General features: G+C 51.4%; 1 protein-coding gene across 1 annotated transcript; it reads right to left on the reverse strand.

Annotated features, from left to right (window-relative positions):
- Window positions 1-9,150: 9,150 nt before the first annotated feature.
- Window positions 9,151-14,904, reverse strand: LOC100581009 (leukocyte immunoglobulin-like receptor subfamily A member 4). The gene is made up of 8 exons (XM_030808831.1): window positions 14,801-14,904; window positions 14,610-14,645; window positions 14,140-14,424; window positions 13,680-13,979; window positions 13,144-13,440; window positions 12,494-12,796; window positions 9,645-9,695; window positions 9,151-9,495 (listed from the first exon to the last, which is right to left on the reverse strand). Exons 1-6 carry the CDS (start codon window positions 14,832-14,834, stop codon window positions 12,507-12,509), a joined length of 1,242 nt encoding a protein of 413 aa, XP_030664691.1. The 5' UTR covers window positions 14,835-14,904; the 3' UTR covers window positions 9,151-9,495; window positions 9,645-9,695; window positions 12,494-12,506.
- Between the last annotated feature and the right edge of the window lie 332 nt (window positions 14,905-15,236).

Below are 15,236 nucleotides of genomic sequence, written 5' to 3' on the forward strand. Positions count from 1 at the left end.
ATTGAGTTTCAACTTTGCTCTTGATTTGAATGACCTTCCTTTCCATCCAGATTCCAGATTCTACGTTTGTCATTTCAGACAATTCATACTGATTAAGAACAATTTCTGGGGAGCTCGCGGGCTGATTTGGAGATAATAGGAGTTATTTCCCTGATTTTTTTCTCATCTGGGAGGGTTGCTATTCCTTCGATTGCAAGGGTATAAATTGAGTATAGTCTGTTGGCTTTATTTCTGGAAGTTTTCAGAGGACTAAGGCTCTGTACAGGGTCTTTGTTGATGAATTCTTGCTGTTGGTTTTCCAGGCGGTAGAATTTGATAAAGTGATTTTTGGTGTTGTAGTGTGGCTGCGATCCAGTAGATGGCGCTTGAGAGCAATAGGCAATAGACAGGCTCTTACTCCACTGCGTGGTGCCTTTGCTTATCTTTGTTCTTGACCTTGATACTTTTGAAAAGGTCAGAGCAGTTTTTTTGTTCTTGTTTTTTGAGACAGGGTCTCACTCTGTCACCCAGGGTGGAGTGCAGTGGCACGCTCTTGGATCACTGCAGCCTCAACCTTCCCAGGCTCAGGTAGGTGATCCTCCCACCTCAGCACCCCAAGTAGCTGGGACTACAGGCGTGTGCCACCACGCTCAACTAACTTTTGTATTGCTTGTCTGGAAAAAGGCTTCATTTCTCCTTCATGTATTAAGCTTATTCTGGCATGATATAAAATTCATGATTGGTAGGGTTTTTTTCCTTTGACAGTTTTTTTTCTTTATCCTAATATCTTGTCTTCTAAGGTTTTTGCTGAGAAGCGCTGTTAATCTTACGAGGTTCCCTTTATAGGTGGCTAGACACTTTTCCCTTGCTGATTTTAGGATTTTTCCTTTACTTTGCCTTTAGGTAGTCTGGTGGCTATATGTCATGTTGAGGTGCTTCTTACAATGTACTTACCTGGATTTCATTGGAACTCTTGTATGTGTATGTCTAAGTCTCTTGCTGGAATAGGGAAGTTTTCATCCATTATTTCCTTTGTTTTTCCTAAATTTTTTTTGTTTTTTTTCTTCCTTAGGGAATACTTATTATGCATAAAATTTGCCTGTTTTATGTTGTACACATACATTTCAAATACTTTTTTTCAATATTTTTTGTTTATTATTTATTTTTCTGACTGGCTTAAATCCAAAAGTCTTATTTCAGGTTCTAAGATTGTCTCTTCTATATGGTCTAGTCTATTGTTAAAGATTTCAACGGTATTTTGTATTTCCTTCAATGAATTTTTTCCAGAATTTCTGTGTTTCTGGTTTTATTTTTAAAGATCTCCATTGCCTGATACATTTCTCATTCATATCCTGAATTAATTTCTAATTTTCATTGTATAGGTTTCCAGATTTCTCTTGTTTCTTATTAAACTTCTTTTGAATTTTTTATCTGGCATCCTCAAAGACTTCTTTTTGGTAAGACCCATTGACAGAAAAAATACTGTATTCCGTTGGGGATGTCATAGCACCTTGTTTTTTTCAAACTTCAAATATCTTATGCTGATTTCTTCTCATTTGGTGTGATGGTCATTTCTTCTTACTTTTGAAATTACTTTCATTGGGATGATACTTTTTATTCCTTAAGGATGTGACCATGATGTATATTGAGTAGAGCTACTTATCTTTGCTTCTGGGTGCATTCAGTGACATAAATTCTGCATGATCTCCTTGGTTATAAGTAGCCTTAGTGTGGTGGCTTTCTCAAATGCTTATTGTAGTGTCAACGTACTGAGACAGAGCAGGCAAGTGAACTTAAGTCCTCCTCCTTGGCAATCTGGTCTCAAGTAGGGGACAGATCCCCACAGACAGAACTGAGAGGCAAGTGTGGCATGGGCTCCAGACACCAAGCACTGGAGTTAGACACCTCTCCCTTGCAGAAAGGTTTAGCCTTTCCTCAAGCAGTTCTGCAAAGGAGAGGTGTAGCTGGGGTGGCGTGGGCAATGGTGGTGGCTGAGTTTGTGTGAAGCTTGTCTCTTTCCCAATCACTGTCACTTGTTTCAGGAGACGTTGTAATGTGCTGTATGGTTTGACCTCCAGGCCAGTAGGTGGCACTTGCTGGTGAGAGCCAGCTGTAGCGCTGGCAGTGGGCTTTATGCTTGACCTTTGTTAACCGGAAGTATTCAGGTATCCTAAGTGATGGGTTGGGTTGTGGAAACCTCAGTGGTCTTGATCAGTGCTCTGCCTCCAAGGCAGGGAAATGAAAGTAGGTGTGGCTGGTCCAGGCAAGCCTGTACTCAGGCCCAATGGTAGGCACAAGCTCTGTCCCCACAGGGGTTCCGTGTGGGGTTCTCAGGTCCCTGGAGAGACACTCAGGCACAGAGTAGAGCAATGACTATTATGCCAAAGTTACAGCAGAGTTCCCCAGAGGGGCATGTTGGGTTCCAAGCCTAGAAAATGGCAGTGGGACTCACTTTAATCTAATGCTCCCAACTCAGCAGAGCTCCTCCCTGTGGCCCAATGCTGGAAGCAATTTCAGACAGTCAAATCACATGCAGTTTGACGTCAGACCACTCAACTACCCCAGGCCACAGATCTTGCCTCCTGGTAAAATCCATGCCTTTCAGGCTAAAACTTTTCCCACGCAGTTCTACCAAAGAGAGGTGGCCAACTCCAGTGCTTGGTGTCTGGAGCCCATGCCACACTTGCCTCTCAGTTCTGTCCATGGGGACCTGTCTTCTACTTGAGCCCAGATTGCCAATCTCTGGCCCAAGACTCTCCAAAGTAGTGACCCTCACCCATGCTTGATGTCAAGTTCTTGCACTGTCCACTAAGGATTGGGATCAGGAATGGCCTCTTTCTATCGGCATCCAGGTCTGGGAGCACGCATGGAGCACTTCCCTGGGCCCTTCCTTTTCATAGTCCTCCCACTGTTCCCTAAGTCAGATCCAGGGCTTAGGTCGGTCAAAGAACTCCCCAGTGGCCTGGATTGCCTGGCTCCCCACTGAGAATGGATATCACATGGTCTCATAATTTCCCTCTCAGACACTGGAAGTTCACTCATGGGTTTCTGCCAGGTCTTGCTGCATGAGCTGCTGCCTGCCTGCCTTCTTTTTAGCAGTATCTGAGATTTCCTTCACTTTCATATTGAACTCCTGTATCAGTCCTTTTTTAGGCTGCTGATAAAGACGTACCCAAGACCGTGTAATTGATAAGAAAAAGAAGTTTAATTGACTCACAGTTCCACGTGGCTGCAGAGTCCTCACAATCATGGTGGAAGGTCAAAGGAACGTCTCACATGGTGGCAGGTAGAGAGGAAATGAGAGAGCCAAGCAAAAGGGGAAACCCCTTATAGAAGCATCAGATCTTGGGAGACTTATTCACGACCACAAGAACAGAATGGGAGAAACTGCCTCCATGATTCAATTATCACCCACGGGCTTCCACAGCACATGGGAATTGTGGGAGCTATAATTCAAGATGAGATTTGGGTGGGGACATGGCCAGACCATGTCACCTCCCATGTTCTTTCTTGGATGCAAGAATGCAGAATGAATCTCTACACACCATTTTGGTATTTTCTTTTTTTTTTTTTTTTTTTTTTTTTTGAGGCGGAGTCTCGCTCTGCCGCCCAGGCTGGAGTGCAGTGGCGCGATCTCGGCTCACTGCAAGCTCCGCCTCCCGGGTTCACGCCATTCTCCTGCCTCAGCCTCTCCGAGTAGCTGGGACTACAGGCGCCCGCCACCACGCCCAGCTGATTTTTTTTTTATATTTTTAGTAGAGACAGGGTTTCACCGTGGTCTCGATCTCCTGACCTCGTGATCCGCCTGCCTCAGCCTCCCAAAGTGCTGGGATTACAAGCGTGAGCCACCGCGCCCGGCCCATTTTGGTATTTTCACCATCTCGGAGGACATAACAGTGTATTATATCCTTAAAAATCACTATAAAAGTAGATTTTAAGGGTTCTTACCACACAAAAATTGGAAGTATGTAAAGTAATGTATATGTTAATTAGATTGATTTGCCCAACAGACAAGTATATATATATTTCAAAACTACATACTTCACACAATAAGTATAAATAATTTAGGAATTTTTCTTTTTTTTTTGATGGAGTCTCACTCTGTCACCAAGCTGGAATGCACTGGTGCAATCTCGGCTCACTGCAGTCTCCGCCTCCCAGGTTCAAGCGATTCCCCTGCCTCAGCCTCCTGAGTAGCTGGGACTACAGGCGCCCATCACCACGCCCGGCTAATTTTTTGTATTTTAGTAGAGACGGGGTTTCACCATGTTGGCCAGGATGGTCTCGATCTCCTGACCTTGCGATCCGAAGCTGTGTTGTGAACATGAAGTTCTAAACACATTTTCTCATATGTTCACACATGTCTCATTCCAGCCTCAGTGCCCACGGGGTAGGATCTTCTTACCTGAGACCACAAACCCTGGGGGTCCCTGGGGTGTGAAAACAGGTAGGGGGAGGTGTTCCATAAGACATAGCACCTGTAGGTCCTCCCAGAATTCATGGAGAATTCCACCTGTACTGCTGAGCTTGGCACTTTGATATTAGACACAAAGGTAGGGGGATCTGCTGCTCCTTCTCGGAAATAAGAAAAGTGTCACTGATGTAGCAAGACCATGTTCTTTCCTGAGGCCACCATGGAGCCCGGCTGCACCAACAGGGAATATCCCTCAGGCAGCTGTCCTAGAGAGAGGCAGGATGGGTGAGGGGCTGCCCCCACCTTGTTCTGAGCAGAGACCTTCCCAGGGCCTCTCTGTAGGACCCTCAGTGTCTCTGTCATTCACTGTTTCCTCTGAGTCTCTTCCTCTCCCTCCCATCCCCCTTGCCCCTCTGCCTCTTTCCCTCTCTAAAGAACCTTATCCATTGACATGGTTTGGCTGTGTCCCCACCCAAATCTCATCTTGAATTGTAGCTCCCATAATTCCCACATGTTTTGGGAGGAACCTGGTGGGAGATAATTGAATCATGGAGGGGGGTGGGTGGTTTCCCCCATCCTGTTCTCCTGGTAGTAAGTCTCATGAGATCTGATGGTTTTAAAAGGGGAAACCCCTTTCACTTGGCTCTCATTTTCCCTCTCGTCTGCCACCATGTAAGATGTGCCTTTTGCCTTCCACCATGATTGCGAGGCCTCCCCAGCCACGTGGAACTGTGAGTCCATTAAACCTCTTTTTCTTTATAAATCACCCAGCCTTGGGATGTCTTTATCAGCAGCATGAAAACAGACTAATACACTCATCATGCTGGTCATCACCACCTGCAGATCCCCAGCAGGCCCTGTGCAGAATCTGGGTCCCTGAGTGAGCCTGCTGGACCCCTCACCTGCAGTCAGCATATCCAGGGGATCCAGGGGACCAAACAGTCAGAAAAGACATTGTGGGCCGGGCGCGGTGGCTCACGCCTGTAATCGCAGCACTTTGGAAGGCTGAGGTGGGTGGATCACTTGAGGTCAATTCAAGACCAGGCTGGCCAACATGGTGAAACCCAGTCTCTACTAAAAATACAAAAAAAAAAAAAAAATTAGGCATGGTAGTGTACGCCTGTAATCCCAGGTACTTGGGAGGCTGAGGCAGGAGAATTACTTGAGCCCGGGAGGTGGAGGTTGCAGTGAGCTGAGATCGCGCCATGCACTCCAGCCTGGGCAACAAGAGCGAAACTCTGTCTCAAAAAAAAAAAAAAAAGAAAGAAAAAAGAAAAGAAAAAAGAAAAGATGTTGCGTTTAGCACGGCATCTGTCCTGGCTCCCATGGGAGCCACTCCGGGGAAACGTCAGCCTGACAGAACCCAGCTTGGGGCTGCCAGCCATGGTGCTGGGGTGGTCATGTCCCCTCTCCACGGACAGGAAAAGTCCCTGGTAGCCAATATCAGAGCAACCCTGGAAGGTCAGACTCTCTCCAGAGATTAGGAGGGGCCCCTGTTGGGAGTCCTAGACGCACCTAGAGGGAAAGACATGTCAGGACTTTGGGGGCTGGTTCCCCTCAAATACATCCCTTGCCCTCCTCTGGCTCTGCAGATCTCACTGTCACTTATACTCTATGTCTCTGGCCCCAGAAGCCCTCGTTCCCCTCATTCCACCCTCACACTTGGGGCTTGCCTGGGAGCAAGATCCACAGCAACCTGTCTGATGCTTCAAAGAATGTTTGGGGTAAAGATGGGACCTCCTCACCTGAGAACAGGAGCTTCAGGGAGTCACTGGGTTCCGACCACACCTGAAGGGTGTTCCTGTTGTTGCCATGACATCTGAACATCCACCTGTGGCTGAGGGTCATGGGGCCCACAGGAAACAGCTTGGGACTGTCCACTAGGGTGTTGCTGAGAGTCTAGGGTGCAGGAGAGACTGAGTTCTCCTTCCTCAGCCAGAATGAATCTGTCCAATTGCAGCCATGTGCCACACTGGAGGGTCCTCTCCTGAAGTCGCAACAGGCTCAGCGGGGCTGAGAAGGTAGATTTTCTGTAGAATCCTAGGAGAGAAAGAGGCAGTGTGATCATTGAGGCTCAAGCCTCCCACCTTATCCCTTAGGGCTGGGCTGTGAGGGAGAGACACCCCTGAAAGCAGACCCCTTTCCTGAGGGCAGAGCCTGGGGCTGGGACCCCAAGGTGTCCTCCTACCTGTCACCACTGACTCCAGGGAGTCAGTGCGCTCTGACAAGCCATTGGGGCTGAAATTGTGACAGTAATGTCATCCTACATATTCATTTGTCATGGATATGGTGGGGGAACTCGGCCTTGTCTCCAGGCTGCAGTGGGCTCTGTTGGTCCCAGGACACTGAGCTTCCCTCTTTTTTTTGTAGATGGAGTCTCACTCTGTCACCAAGCTGGAGTGTAGTGGCACAATCTCGGCTCACTGCAAGCTCCGCCTCCCGGATTCAAGTGATTCTCCTGCCTCAGCCTCCCAAGTAGCTGGGATTACAGGTGCCTGCCACCACGCCCAGCTAATTTTTGTATTTTTAGTAGAGACGGGGTTTCACCATGTTGGCCAGGATGTTCTCCATCTCTTGACCTCATGATCCACCCGCCTTGGCCTCCCAAAGTGCTGGGATTACAGGGGTGAGCCACCGCGCCCGGCCCTGGGCTTCCTTTTTATCCAGTTGGTACTCCTGGGCTTCCAGGTACCCCTGACACCAGAGGGTCACAGGCCTCTCCCGGGTGATCACAGAGCCTGTCTCAGCCCATGGGGAGGGTTTGGGGAAGGGCCCTGAAATGGAACCAGAGGCTGGGTCCCAAGATCTCTTTCACTCCTGGTTCTCCAGCTTAGTCCAAAACTCCTCTCTGTTTTATCACCCTCAGCCCAGAACGACTGTGCCCCCGAACCCCGAGAGCCCAGGGGCTGGAGTAAGAGGGAGGCTCGTGGGGAACGTGGTAGCCCCTTCTTCCTCCAACACTGACTGAGGCAGAGAAGTACTAACATCGTGTTGCCTGCTGTAGCGTCTCCAGCTGTCGGAGAGGAGACCACAGGGCCCTCCAGGACAGAGAGACACATGGATGTGGTCACTCAGAGCCTGCTGCTGCCCGTCCAGGTCCCCACAGCTGTGGACCCACAGGAGGGAAACTGCTTTTCCCTGGGTCTGGCTCTGGTTCTCCCTGGGTGGGGGGGTTCAGGAGGACCCCAGACTCTCTGGACACATGAGCCTCTGCTCCCCTCCCCTGCCCCAGGTCACCGTCTCTGCTGCAGGTGGGACAAGACAGGCCCCTATGGAATCGGGTCTGGGAGGCTCCCTGGGAGGTCTCCTCTCCCAGGAGGTCACATCTGGGAGTCAGAGCTGAAAGGAACTTTCCCACCCAGAGGCCTCTCGCCTTTACACTTGGAGAAACGGAGGCCCAGGCAGGGGAGGGGCCTGTCCACATCACCATCACCAGAGGAGCCTCAAACTGATGACAGAACTCAGCCCTTCCTCCCCTGGACCCCGCCCACCTCCCACTTAAAGCCCCTCACTCAGCACTGTGGGGGCCTGATGCTGTGGGGTGAGGGGCTGGTCCTCAGGGCCTGCTGGGTCAGGACGGGGAGGGGAGGGCTGGGGCTGCCCTGCTCCCCATGTCAGCCTGGCTGCTCCTCCCCCAGGCTGGGCCCCAACATCTCTCTCTGCCTCGACCGCCCGCCCCTCACCAGCCCAGCCTCAGAGCCCCGGGGAGCCTGTGGCCCCTCCTCTGGCTCTGCCCAGCTCCCTGGAGGGAAGCTCGTGCTCGAGTCCTTGAGGGGAATGGGATCACCTGGGAGACTCAGGACTGCCCTGCGGGAGGCCGCTCTCCCTCCGAGCCCAGAGGCCTCAATGACTCACCAGGTGTGGAGGAGGAGCCTGTGGGTGGGGGGCTGGGGTCCCTGGAGGGTCCTGGGAATGAGCACAGAAAGGGAGTGAGGAATTGGAGCTATCCTGGAGTCCCCACCTCCACTCAAAGCTCTCCTCTCCATCTGCCCGGTGGCCTCTCCAAGACCCTCCCTCTTCCCACCTGGCACCTTCTGGACTCCAGGTGAAGGAGAAGAGGGAGAACTGTTGGCTTCTTCTCCTCTGGGGGCGTGAATTCCTCTGTGGCTGAGCCTCCCTCACAGTCCCCTTCACTCCATCTCTGCCCAGAGCTCTCCTAGGGGCAGAGCCTGAGCTGAGTCTTTGAGCTTAGAGAGGACAGGGTCAGGGCCTTTCACCCAAGACCACCAGCTCCAACTGGGGTGTGACAGCAGGTAGGGGGAGGTGCAGCCATGGGAGAATCTTGAAGCTGCCCATGAAGGGAGTGTTTATGCCACAGTCATCAACAAATTCCACAAATAAATGCTTTTTAGAAAACTTTTTTGTTGTTGTTCAGGAAGCCAGTCTGTGGGCACAACAGCAGGCTTTTCCATCAAACACTTCTCTTTTGATTCCTAGTGACCGTATTTCTGGAGAAACTACAGATGAAGAGTGACAGTTGGTACAGTATCACTTTGAACTTAAATTTTCCAAACACGAATCTGATTTTTGCCCACGGATTTAATTATCAAAAGCAAATTCCATGTTATGAGCTGAAGAGATAGTCCCAGTAATACACATCAGAAAATGCAGTAGTTAGAAATAAAGAAAGATGTATTACCTGAAAGTGGAGCAGAGCAGGAGGTCACAGAGGGGTGGACCCAAACCCACCATAGGGGTGAAGCCTTACATCATAGGGAAGAAAAATGAAGGGAGGGGCAGTCAAGGAGAGTCAACAATGAGGAGGAAAGCACCACAGTTTAATGGAGGAGGCATCTTCTACAGACACCCGGACATCTTCCTGCACCTGACCCATGCTTCTTCCCCTTGATATTCTCAGCAGACACTTCCCCAACTGCCGCCCCAGTCTTCCAGGACTTTCTGAGATCATTAGATCTGTTCCCAGGGCTCCACCACTCTGAAGGGTGCATTGTCCTCTCTGCTGTTTGCCTCCTGGCTGCACCTTGGGGGCCTTCTCTGGCTGTGCTGAGCCTCAAATAACAGAATCCCGAGGAACACCAGGACCAAGCCAGCCAAGCCCATGCGGATGAGATTCTCCACTGTGTAATCCTGGAGGTGTGGGGCTAGGGATGGTGAACAAAGAGGTCACAGAGGTCAGGGCAGATCACAATTACTCAGGACCCCTGGATGTCCACCCAGGGCACCCTCCTCCCCTTGACAGGACCTGACCTTCTGTGCCAAGCCCCATAACTGGGAGCATCTCCTCACTCACCAGTCTTGGAATCTGACTTCTTTTGTGCTGGATTGAGGGTCTCAGTGGCTCCTAAGGATCAAAGAACAAGGATGTTGGTGAGAAGCTGAAGAGCCCGTCCCCTGGGCTCTGCATTCTTATATTCCTCCATCTCTCATGGCGTGACTTTATGTAGATCCTTAGTGAACACATTCTCTGCTCTCACAGGCCTCCCCTGGTACATCATGGGGTTTTTCAACCTCTCTGTGCTCTGAGAATTCAGATCTTGTGCCTGAGTCACTTTGGAACAAAGTTTACTTGTGCCCAAGAGCTCAGGATTAGTGAGAAGAATGACCTCCCAACTAGAAAGAATTGGGCTCTTGTGTGCTGTCTTGGATGTGCAATCTCGTGCAACAAGAACACAACAGCTAATTCCCCCAGAGATAGAAATGTCCATTTTTCAGTGGACGAGGACCCAGTCTCTGTGGATGAGGAGTTGGTCCTCAGCCACTCTTGAAGTCAGGAGCACAAGGGCTGGAGGCTGCAATGGCCCCCGCTGTGTGCTGCTTCAGACAGCTCCCCTGCGGTTTCATCATCCGTTTAATGTCTTGTTAACTAATTCGTCATATAGTTAGGAACGCCTACAATGTGATATACTTAAATATGAAAATGTATTTTTTTCTAAATGATAATTACTGAGTGGGACAGAAAAACATCATTTCTGCTTTTTTGAAGTATGAACCTAGATTGGAAGGTGAAAAGCAAATATTTAAAAACATACCCGAACTTAAAGTAAAATAAAAAATAAAGGCCAGGCGTGGTGGCTCACGCCTGTAATCTCAGCACTTTGGGAGGCCGAAGTGGGGCGGATCACGAGGTCAGGGGACTGAGACCATTCTGGCTAACACAGTGAAACCCCATCTCTACTAAAAATACAAAAAAAAAAAAAAAAAAAAATTAGCCTGGCGTGGTGGTGGGCTCCTGTAGTCCCAGCTACTTGGGAGGCTGAGGCAGGAGAATGGCGTGAACCCGGGAGGTGGAGCTTGCAGCGAGCTGAGATCACACCACTGTACTCCAGCCTGGGTGACAGAGTGAGACTCCATCTCAAAAAAAATAAAAATAAAAAATAAAAAATAAAAACAAATAAATATTTAAAAATCTGATGAAAAATATTAAGCATAGGAATGAATACTTGAATATATGTTTGTGTCTATATATGTACATAGCACATGTATTCATATAAAATATATGTGATTAACATGGTTTGCATTTGTGTCTCTCTCAAATCTCATGTTGAATTGTAATCCCCATTGTTGGAGGAGAGGCCCAGTGGGAGGTGATTGGCTTGTGGGGCCGACTTCCCCTGGCTGCTCTTGTAATAGTGAGTTGTCATGAGATCTTGTTATTTAAAAGTGGGTAGCACCTCCCCCTTCTCTCTCTTCCTCCTATTCCAGCCATAGAAGAAGTTCCTGCTTTCCCTCCGCCTTCTGTCATGATCGTAAGTTTCCCGAGGCCTCCCCAGCCATGCTTCCTGTATGGCCTGCGGAACTGTGAGCCAATTAAACCTCTTTCTCTTATAAATTATCCAGTCTCAGGTAGGTGTGTGTTTGTTTGTTTTTGAGACAGAATCTTGCTCTGTCCCCCAGGCTGGAGTGCAGTGGTGTGATCTCAGCTCACTGCAGCCTCTGCCTCCCGGGTTCCAGTGATTCTCCTGCCTCAGCCTCCGGGGTAGTTGGGATTACAGGCACCCGCCGCCACGCTCAGCTAATTTTTGTATTTTTAGTAGAGACGGGGTTTCGCCATGTTGGCCAGGCTGGTCTTTCACTCCTGACCTCAGGTGATCAGCCCACCTCGGCCTCCCAAAGTGCTCGGATTACAGGCGTGAGCCATCGTGCCCGGCCTCAGGTAGTTCTTTATAGCAGTGTGAGAACAGATGAATACAATGATTATAGATACATATGTATATGTGGCTTTAGATATTTGTTTTAAAAATATATATGTAACTACGTATATATTCATATCTGAGGTGAGAAAGATGGGCTTATAATTTGGAAATACAAATGTGAAATTTCCAATTTTTTATGGCTGATATAAACATCAGCCCCAGCATCTTCCCCTTGTCTACGTCAGGCCTGGACCCCCGGACCCCGAATCCTGCTCAGATAGGGGAGGACATTCCTGGCTCCTCCACCTATCATCACAGCTCCCTCTTTCCTGCCTGGTCCTAGGACACCTCCCTCCCCTCTGACCACCACAGAGGGAACGCCTGCTCCATCCTTGGAGCCCCAGGAAGCCACATGGACCACACCCTTATTGTCCACTCTCCCCTCTGCTCCTCTGGGGAACAGACCCCTTTCCTGAATATTGGAGATAAGGTTGAGACGAGTCTAGAATATTATACTGGGTGAGAGTAACTGTGCTTTCATCTCCCATGGGGTCAGGACTTACAGGTTGGGGACACCCAGACTTTGATTCTGAGATGGAGACATCAGGAGGGGAGCAGGTGGGGCCTCCGTCTTCCACCCTCAGTCTAATCTCATCTCCTCCAAGGCTCACCCACACCTCCTTCCAGCCCTCTCCACTCTTTACCCTGCTGAGACTACAGGGGTGGGAGTCTGGGGTGGGAAGTCCTCATCTATTTCCACCCTCCCATGGGCTGGACCCTCCCCTGTGGACCCTCACCCTTCACTCTCCTGTTTTCTTAGTGTCCTGAACTCTCCTGGGGGCAGGGCCTGAGCTGAGAGAGGCTCAGGGCGCAGAGAGGCCCGGGCTGATGGAGGAAGAAGTGTGGGGGCGAGTGAGACAGACAGATGGACACTCCCTTGGAACCTCTCCTTTTTCATTTCCAAGAACCCCTTTGAACTCAGAGAGGACAGGGTCGGGGCCCTCACATGAGACCATGAGCTACAGGGGCTCACTGGGGTGAGACAGCAGGTAGGGGTTGGAGCTGCGTGAGCCGTAGCACCTGTAGGGCCCTGCGTGGGCCGAGGTCACAGGACTCATGGGGAATTCAGCCTGGTACTGCTGAGCTCTGTAAGTGGATCTTAGACGCAGTGGGGGATGGGCTGCCCCCTCCTTGGTCAGAAGGAAAGTGAACATCGGGCTCCATGACTGACACAGCAGGGTCACCTTCTCTCCTGAGGTCACTGTGGGGCCCAGCTGCACCGAGAGGGAGGGTCTGTCAGGGATCTGTCCTAGAGACAAGAAAGATGGGTGAGGGGCTGCCCCACCTTGTTCTGAGCTGAGACCCCCCCACCAGGCCTCTCTCTGGGACCCTCAGTCTCTCTGTCTCTGTTTTCTCTGAGTCTCCCCTCCCCGCCCATCCCCTGTCTCTCTCTCTCTCTCTCTCTCTCTCTCTGTGTATGTGTGTGTGTGTATGTGTGTGTGTGTGTGTGTGTGTGTTTGTGTGTGTGTGTGTGTGTGTGTGTGTGTGTGTGTCTTTCTCCCTTGGGACCCCTCATCCCGGCCATCACCACCTGGGCTCCCCTGGCAGGACCTGTGCAGAGCCTGGGTCCCTGACTGAACCCGCTGGGCTCCTCACCTGCGATCAGGATGTCCAGGGGGTCACTGGGGGCCGACCACTCGGAGGAGACGTTGTGTGCACCGTAGCATCTGTACTGGCCCCCGTGGGAGCCCCTCACAGGGCCCAGGGTGAAGTTGGCCTGGGAGAGCCCAGCCTGGGGCTGCCGGCCAGGGCACTGGGGGAGGTCATCGCCCCTCTCTTTGTACAGAGCGTATCTGATGTAGCCGACATCAGAGCCACACTGCAGGGTCAGGTTCCCTCCAGGGGTCACGACAGGGCCCTGTAGGGTCAGGAGGGAGGGCTTCCTAGACACGCCTGGAGGGAAAGAAGAGTCGGGACTCGGAGGGGCTGGTTCCTCCCGCGCCCCTTCCTTCTGTAGCCTTCCTCACTAGCATTTCCAGCGTCCTTGTTTTTTTCTCATTCTGTGTTTGTGTCCCCAGGGCCCCCGTCTTCCCCTCATCTTTTCTTCTTGCGTGGGCTAGCCTGAGGGTAAGGCTCCCAACAGCTCACCCGGTGCCCTGACTTTGTATAAGGAAAGGCTATGGCTTCCTCACCTGACACCAGTAGCTGCAGGGGGTCACTGGGTTCTGACCACACGTACGGGGTGTTGTTTTCATAGCCGTAGCATCTGAATGTACCCCTGTTGCTGAAGGTCAGGGGGCCCATGGGGAACAGGGCCTGGAACTTTCCATGGTTGTGCTGGTGTGAGTCCAGGGTCCAGGAGAGCCTGTGGTCTCCTTCCTCAATCAGAGTGAACCTGCCCAGTCCCAGCCGTGAGGCACACCGGAGGGTCACGTTCACTCCTGAGGTCACCACAGGGCTCGGCAGGGCAGACAGGGTGGGTCTGCTGTAGGCTTTCAGGAGAAGAAAAGGCAGCCGTGTTTAAATGGGGCTCACACCTCCCACCTTATCCCACAAGGCTGGGCTGTGAGAAGGGAGACCCCTTGAGAGCTGAGAGCCGACCCCCTTCCCGAGGGCAGAGCCTGGGGCTGGGACCCCTGAGTGTCCTCTCACCTGTCACCACCAGCTCCAGGGGGTGGCTGGGCTCTGACCAGCCTGCAGGGCTGCGATAGTAACAGTGATATCGCCCTGCGTGTTCCCACATCATGGATGGGATGGAGAATTCGATCTTGTTTTCTGACTCCAGTGTTTTTAATTTGTGCGTCGACATTGAGTTTCCGTCTTTATCCAGACGGTACTCCCGAGCCTCCAGGGGACCCTGACACCAGATGGTCACGGGCTTCTTCCAGGTGATCACGGGACCTGGCTCGGCCCACAGGCTGGGTTTGAGTGGGGTCTCTGGAAGGAAATCACAGGTTAGGTCCCAAGATGTCCTCAACCCTCAGATCCCAGTTCTCAGCCCCAGGACCCCCCTCATCCCCATCAGTCAGCCCAGAACTGCTGTCGTCACCCCCAGCCGCCCAGGGGTGGTCCCTTGTCCCCAGAGAGGAGGAAGGACCTAGGACAGCTGGGGACAGACTCACCTGCCTGCACCTGGGTCCTGGGGCCCAGGCTCAGCCCTGGAAGAGAGTTCCCTGTGAGAGATTTGCCCCCAAAGCCTGAGCAGGTCTTGTTTTCCTTGAGCCCCTGGGGTGTCCTAATTGACCAGGGCATGGCTATGGATTGGGGTCTCTCTCCTAAACTAGGGTCTCTCCTCCCCCTCTTAAGATCTCACCGAAGAAGAGCAGGGTTGTGAGAATGGGGGTCATGGCATCTCCCCCTCCTGGCCCTGGCCGTGCAGGCAGATGTGACCACGGTGCCCGTAGACACAGACAGACACACGGTGTGCGGGCACACGGAGGCTGGGTCCTCCCCATCACAAGGTCGCCCCATCAGCAGCCCCACAGAAAGAGGAACTGGCCCTCCCCAGGAGCCCGGCTCTCACTTCCCAGGGCTTGTCCTGGGGGTGAGCACCAGGCTGTCTGCCAATATTTCAGACACAAATGGGGACTCACGAGGGGGTCATTAAGAAGGATGTTTTCGGCTGGATGCCATGGCTCACACCTGTAATACCAGCACTTTGGGAGGCCAAGGTGGATGGATCACTTGAGGTCAGGAGTTCGAGACCAGCCTGGCCAACATGGCAAAACCCCGTCTCTACTAAAAATACA

Source organism: Nomascus leucogenys, unplaced genomic scaffold (genome assembly GCF_006542625.1).
Source record: "Nomascus leucogenys isolate Asia unplaced genomic scaffold, Asia_NLE_v1 001290F_43938_qpd_obj, whole genome shotgun sequence".
Classification (NCBI taxonomy): domain Eukaryota; kingdom Metazoa; phylum Chordata; class Mammalia; order Primates; family Hylobatidae; genus Nomascus; species Nomascus leucogenys.